Source organism: Sinocyclocheilus anshuiensis, unplaced genomic scaffold (assembly GCF_001515605.1).
Source record: "Sinocyclocheilus anshuiensis isolate Anshui unplaced genomic scaffold, SAMN03320099.WGS_v1.1 scaffold1836, whole genome shotgun sequence".
NCBI lineage: Eukaryota > Metazoa > Chordata > Actinopteri > Cypriniformes > Cyprinidae > Sinocyclocheilus > Sinocyclocheilus anshuiensis.
The window spans coordinates 156,438-164,072 of NW_015555949.1; the positions used below are offsets into that span (position 1 = coordinate 156,438).

At 34.5% G+C, this 7,635-nt stretch overlaps 1 protein-coding gene across 2 annotated transcripts in view; it reads left to right on the forward strand.

The window, feature by feature from the left end:
* LOC107675977 (inter-alpha-trypsin inhibitor heavy chain H2) overlaps positions 1–7,635 on the forward strand; it is a 15,453-nt gene that overhangs the window by 1,629 nt on the left and 6,189 nt on the right. For both annotated transcript variants that reach the window (XM_016470483.1, XM_016470482.1), the window contains exons 3-13: positions 184–222; positions 566–738; positions 814–918; positions 2,059–2,221; positions 2,341–2,577; positions 3,983–4,099; positions 4,837–5,005; positions 5,280–5,405; positions 5,512–5,693; positions 6,504–6,689; positions 6,777–6,916. In XM_016470483.1, coding sequence (XP_016325969.1) covers positions 184–222; positions 566–738; positions 814–918; positions 2,059–2,221; positions 2,341–2,577; positions 3,983–4,099; positions 4,837–5,005; positions 5,280–5,405; positions 5,512–5,693; positions 6,504–6,689; positions 6,777–6,916 — 1,637 coding nt within the window. The remainder of the gene's footprint in view (positions 1–183; positions 223–565; positions 739–813; positions 919–2,058; positions 2,222–2,340; positions 2,578–3,982; positions 4,100–4,836; positions 5,006–5,279; positions 5,406–5,511; positions 5,694–6,503; positions 6,690–6,776; positions 6,917–7,635) is intronic.

A 7,635-nucleotide genomic window follows, 5' to 3' on the forward strand; every position in this document is an offset into this window, starting at 1 on the left:
CATTACACCAAATACACAAAATAATGTTCTTTTTAGCAACATCATATGACCCCTTTAAACTGTAATAATATCTATTAACTTTACAGTTCTGTGAACATATCATATTTTGAATTTAATTTAACATATTAATTTTTTTTACATTTGAATTTAAATTATTTTTTTTCTCTCTTTTTGTGTGTGTAGAGAAACGTTTTGACCAGTGAAGAAGAAGAGGATTTTGAGGTATTCATGCTCTTGTTGTTCCACTTTAATCTTATCTAATAATCGATTGGCTTGTTTAAAGACACTACGGTTAATGACATCCCCCCTGCTACTGTTCTGCTTCTGCTTATATTTTCCTGTCAAAAGATACAATTTTGCAAGCTTTGATGTTTACTTTCACACAAGCCAAGAAGTGTCACAAAATATAGCATTTCAACCTAGAAAAGGACATTTCCTCTGGACAAACTTTATGTCTGGTGGTACTAAGGTATACAAATGTTTTCTAGGCAGTTTCTATGGTCTTATTTAATTTACTGTTAATAGTTTGATTTATGTAATGTGTTTTGTTTGTGTATGTATGCAGGCAATTCAGGGAAATGACATCACAGTTAAGAGCTATAAGGTGGAGAGCAGAATCACTTCGCGGTTCGCTCACACCACAGTCAAGAGCTCTGTGGTCAACTCAGGCCACAACGCCCAGAGCATCGGCTTCAACGTGGAGATCCCCAAACGGGCCTTCATTAACAACTTCACCATGTGAGAGCATTAACAGACACAAATACACACACACAAACACATCAGCTTCCTGTATGACCAGTGGCTGCTTTTCAGGAATGTCAATGGGATCACATTCACCGGCTCAGTGAAGGAGAAGTCAGTGGCACGGAACCTTTACGCTCAAGCAAGAGCTCGTGGGAAAGCAGCAGGCATTGTCAGGTACTGCTCATCCACCCATCAACATAAATTGCGATTTTTACACTATATCCTATATATGTGACCCTCTCTGTGAAATCCAGGCTAAAGTCTCAAAATCTAATTATGAGATAACAAGCATCAAAGTTTGATTTCAACCATTAATTTCACTATGATTTCAATCTCTGACATGGTCTTACTCAGTCAGTAATAACGATATTAATGTTACATTTTCACAGAATGTTCTTTACCTTATGAAGAATGATTTAATATAGAAAACAGTATATCACAAAAAAATGACTTTAGCTGGGTTTTCACAGATATTAAAATGTTCAAATATATATCCAGGATTTTCTATATTGTATACTTAATGAGCTCTTTCAATATATATTTATATTCATAACTATGTTTGGATTTACAGTTATATATTTTTTATAAACAGTCTATATATTAAAATCCTTTAACAATTTGAATTTACTTTTTATATGTGGGTAGTTGATGTATAACACTTTTTTTTTTCAAATTTATATAAATAAATATCAAGTGTTTATTTAACGTTGTATAATTGGTCATTTTTCACAATTTTGCATGCAAAATAAGTATAAATGAATTAGCAAAATTCAGTTTGAAGTGATTTTTGGTATTGCATGATCTGTAACTTCACTTCAGCTCTATATTTGGATTTATATGTACTGTATATATTCTGTATTAATACATAGACTATATATTTAAATGTATAACCGTATATTTAGATTTACAGTTGTATATCAAGTAGTTATTAGACAGTGTGTTTAAATCTATAATAAATCTGATATTTAGATATGCATGCAAATATTCTGTATTTATAGATCTGAATATATATATATATATATATATATATATATATGTACAGTCTATTTATAACGGTTGGATTCGTATATTTCCTATTTATAACATATATTTCCTGATCTATAAATGCATATATATTGTTTTTTTTAAAGAAGTGTCTTCTGTTCATCAAGGCTGCATTTATTTGATCAAAAATATAATAAAAACAGTAAAAATTGTGACATATTATTGCAATTTAAAATAACAGGTTTCTGTTTTTTTTACATTTGACAAAATGTTTGAAATGCTGTTCTTTTTTTAGCTTTTTTATTAATCAAAGAATCCTTTGACTCTCAGGACTAACTCTCAAGCAATGGAGACCTTTAGGACGGAGGTGCATGTTCCTCCAGGCAGCAAAGTGGAGTTTGAGCTGCACTATCAGGAAATGATGCAGAGGAAACTGGGCGTCTACCAGCACACAGTACACTTACAACCTGGACGCCTGGTTCCACTGCTGCAAGTCAGTTCCACATACATATAAACACACACAGTACATAAATATACAGTTGTGTCATGAACCCTGTGATGTGACCTCTAGTGAGATGTTAATGTGTTTTTATGATGGTTGTATCTCCACAGGTTGATGTGTATATATTTGAGCCCAAAGGTATCAAGTTTGTCACGGCCTCTAACACACTGGGAGAGCAGTTTTCAGATTTGACCAAAATCACCCACACAAAAGAAAAAGCCCACATTGTGTTTAAACCAACTTTGCAGCAGCAGTGCAAGTGTGAAAACTGCACTGAAAGTGCAGTGGATGGCGTGTTTACTGTGAAGTATGATGTGGAGAGAGAGAGCAATGCTGGAGAACTTCAGGTGTGGATGTACATTCACTTTTACAGCTAATAGTTGACATACAAAATCACAATCAGGTGTGAGTCCACCAGTCTCTGCGGTTGTGTTATTTTAGTATCATGTATACAAGATAGTTAATAAAAATTCATTTAGTTGTACTAAAATAACTAAAACTGAATTTAAAATGAATAGACATAAAACATAACATGGTATGGAACCGTGTGGAAATAAAGAAAAAAAAAACATTTAAAATATTGATAAAAACTAGTTTCACAATAATACTAAAATAACACTGATTCAGTTAGATATTTAAAATTAGATTTTGCAGGCAAAAAAGGAATTTAAAAGGGTCCTATTATGCTTTTTTACTTTTTCAACTTTAGTTAGTCTGTAATGTTGCTGTTTGAGCATAAAAAAGATCTGCAAAGTTACAAAGCTCAAAGTCCAATTCAAAAGGAGATATTTTATTTAACAGAAATCACTTTTCCAAAAACTACAACGAACGACTCGTTTGGACTACAACGCATATTTTCCGGGATTTGTGATATCACAAATATCGACGAATGGGACGAGACCTGGTTGAGCTGCACTAGAGAAGGCAACGAGTGTTATCACTATGTAGGAGACACACTAGCTTTCCCAAGGCAGACGAACTTAGAGTGGTTACAATCATCTGGGTTTAAATCGTGCTAAAATAGATTTGATATTGATGCAATATTTACACTGAAGCTCGCAGGCAGCTATGGTAAGGGGCATGACATTTGCTGACCAGGCGTCGAGTGCTGCCAATCACAACACACACTGGCCCAGCTAACCAATCACAGCACATTTCGTATTTCAGAAGGCGGGCCTTCATTTGATACAGGAACTATTCGAGCCGTTCCTGCCAGACTGGGGAGAGAGGTGTTGTAATAATGTAAAATATGTGAAAAATAATGTGTTTTTCGACCAACCTAGTATGAGAGCCTGTTCTAGTACACCCCCAAAACAAAATCAAGACTTTGTAAAAGAGCATAATAGGACCCCGTTCATTTTTTTTCTTCGTTCAATTAAAATTAGTAAAATTAAATTATATCAATATTTATATTTGCACATGCCCCAAATTTTGATAGTATGGTTGCAGAAATGGCAAACTTTATACAAAATAAATGTACGATCAACTAGCTCACGCTGTATAAAATTTAATTTGACAGGCAACATTTTTTTAAATTCTTATCTCTATTCATTGAGGATTTTTATTCAGTAACCAATCTTTACTGTACTGTAGAACGTTCCTGGTAACCACACAAGAGCACATACCTAATGCACACTGTGCAGAAAACACTGTATTGCCTGCTATTTTTCAAATATAGTATGTGCAGCAGTACGTAGTATGCTTTACTTAATAACCTGCGATTGCTGATGCACTGTATTTTCTATCTCTCAGGTGTCTGAAGGTCATTTTGTTCAATTCTTTGCTCCATCTGATCTATCTCCTCTCTCCAAAAACATTGTTTTTGTCATCGATGTGAGTGGAAGCATGTGGGGGCTGAAAATGAAACAGGTATGGATGTGTTTACTCAAAGTATCCTGCAGATATCAGGAGATACATCCTATCAGCACGTGGTCCATTACCGAAAAAGTCTTCATGTGGATGCAGTGGAGAACTGCATTTTCAATTGTATTGTTGCCACCATGTGGTCAAGTAAATTGTAGGGCACTCATTTAAAGTGATCATCAAATTAGACTCTATTTACTTTCTTAAAACTTAATCAGGTCTTATTATACACTATTAATCCGGGATTTTCATTCATTTTGTTAATAACTTTTTGAGTGCCTGATTAGAAATGATAGAAAATTGCTTTCAAGTGTAAATGAATGTGCTGCCTTAATCAAGAAAATCTTAATATATTTTAAATTGCGTGTCACCCAGCTAAAATGGCTGAATTTAGCATTTCACTTTCTTTGTGCTATTAGTTAGCTTTTAGATAGCAAGTTAACAGCTTAGCCTATTAGCTTAACATTATTCCAATGTGATGTCATTAGTTACAAAATGCTCTTGATTATCATGAAAACCGCTACGCCGATATTTTGTCCAGCGAATGCTATTACCAGTGAATGTTAGTTTAAACCTTGAGAAACAAACAAGCTACCTAACAGCTTTTTGTTTTTTGTTTTGTTTTGTTTTTGTTTTTGTTTTGTTTTGTTTTGTTTTGTTTTGTTTTTGTTTTTTGTTTTGTTTTGTTTTTTGTTTTGTTTTGTTTTGTTTTGGTTTGTTTTTGTTTTTGTTTTGTTTTGTAGACAGTGGAGGCAATGCAGGCTATTCTAGACGATCTGTCAATGGATGACTATTTCAGCATCATAGATTTCAATCACAACGTCCGTTGCTGGAATGAAGATCTGGTCCAAGCTTCCTCCATCCAGGTGAACGAAGCTAAAAAGTACATCCAAAGCATCAAGCCTAATGGAGGTGAGAGAAATATATGGTGAAATTTGGAATCTTTTGTTTTAGTTGCCAAGGCAACATTTCTCATTTTCATTTCAAGTACTAAAATGAAATAAAATTAAATGGAATAATTATTAAAAACTAAATACACATATATTTACAAAATGAAAACTAATAAAAATGACAAAACACAAACATTTTACTTTTTACCTTGAATTTCTTGCATGACATTTTTTGAGTTGTTAAGTTGAAACATTTCTTGAAAATGGACTGTCTCTGACCCTGTATTTAACCCCAGGCACCAACATCAATGAGGCTTTACTGAGAGCAGTGCAGATGCTGTTGAGAGCTTCCAATCAGGGACTGATCGACCCTCGTTCTGTCTCTATGATCATTCTGGTGTCTGATGGAGACCCGACAGTGGGTAAGATTTATTAACGTTTACACTATACAACAGAGAATTTCTGTATGCCCTGAAGTTTCCTCTAGTCCTCAGTGAACTACTCTTTCTCTTTCGTTATCTTGTTTAGGAGAAATAAAGCTGAGCACTATTCAGAAAAACGTGAAACGTGTGATGAGGGAGGAGTTTTCTCTATACTCTCTTGGTATTGGTTTTGACGTAGACTTCGACTTCCTGGAGCGAATTGCTATGGACAACAGAGGCATCGCCCAGAGGATTTATGCCAATCATGATGCCGCAGACCAGTTAAAGGTTTAATGCACTGTCACAATAAATCTTATCTCTTCCATGTTAATCTTATTTTTTTTTCCAAACCATGACAAGTGACAAGACCTTTTAGATGATCGCCTGTTTTTTATTTATTTATGTATTTCTTTTTTGATGTTTCACACTTGCTAATCCCGCTTACAGTGAAATGTCATTAGTTGAAAATCCTGCTCATCATTAAACATCAAATATATTGTAATTGTCTGTTATTGAGACATGTCATACAGCATTTTAACTTATATTATTTATATATAATATATATTTTTATGTAAAAAGATACATTTATACTGTTAAAAAATAAATAAATAAATAAATAAATATATATGTGTGTATATATATCCAAATTCATTACATACGTCAAAATATATTGCAATAAACATGTTTAATTAACATTTTATTATATTAACTTTGACAGCCTAAAAAAATACAAGTACAAGATTAAATTGAACACAAATGGAAGTTTTTCTACCCTTAGTGTCTCTTTCAGTTTCAGAAAAGATTCGGAAGAGAAGAAAGTCAGCTAAAAGTTGTGAATTTCTGTATGAGCTCAAACATTTCTCATCAAATTCTTCCAAGTTCAAATGATCTGAGCTATGATATACAGACTAACTTTATAGCTCACAATACTGTACGTCAGCAATTGCCTCATTTGAGTCTATTGTTACTTTTTTCAGTATCAAATGAGAAACATCTGATGTGAATTGGACGTGAATGTGAATGAAACAAAACTCCATTAACTCTTTTGAGCTTTTAAAGACTTTTCGATCATTCATCTTTCTTTTCTTCTCTCTCCAGACGTTCTACAGTCAGGTCTCCTCTCCTCTCCTGAGAACCATCGCCATTCATTTTCCTGAGAACGCTGTGAATAACGTGACTCAGAATCGTTTTGACAAGTTCTTCCATGGTTCTGAGCTGATAGTGGCTGGAAAACTCCAACCGTCAGACCTCACAACGCTGCAAAGCCTCACCACCGCTTCTGCTGTGAGCCCCATGTCACCTTTGTCTCCATTCAGATTTTCAAATTCAGTTTTCATGCCTTGTTTAATAATAATTGTTTTGCTTCTCTAGGCAAACATGGACCTGAACATTCAGACAGAGGCGGATATTCACGGGTTGGACTCTGTGCTCAGCACACATCAACATTCCTTCACCGGCTTTGCTCGGCAGATGTGGGCATACATTACTGTCAATCAGCTATTGGCCGAACGGTGAGATAAAAACCAACCCTGTATTCACTTCAAGAGCAGTTTTGCTAGATTTGAGGCCATCTGCATGCACAATTGATCAAATAAACGTTTAGAAGATTAATTTTAGATGAAGATGCATTTAAAATGTCCTTCCCCACCAATCAAAACCATTCAAAACAGGAAACTGGACCAAAAAAATTCAAGGAGGTGACACAGAAAATTGCCTCAGATCGAAAAAGTACAATTTCATAGTCGATGAAGCATTGAATATTAATCTGTATTGATTTGAAACTGCTATAGCAGCCTGGAAATGCATGGGTATTAATTGGCATTATATTAACATTATTTATTGTTTTATTATTAAAATAGCCTACCCTGTTCAGACAGTGACACACAAATGCGGACATATCCACATTTAAGCGTTCCATACAAAATTGAGCAGATTTAGTTCACAAATAATGATTTGATGATTTTCATTTACAATAATCAATGCTAAAATTCAGTGTTAGTAACAGTCCAATTCGCCAATGTATCATTCAGCGCGATTTGTGAACCACTTCAACGGGTTCATTGAAAACAATCAGCTTGTTCACGAATCAGGTTTCAGAGGTTTCTTTAGTCCATAATATGACTAATATGTTCCCTTTCATGGGAACCTCGAACTGCGTCCTCTAGGGGTCGCTATGGGGAACGCCTCGTCGTGACCCGTGTCTGAAGCATACATTGAAAAAACACCAACT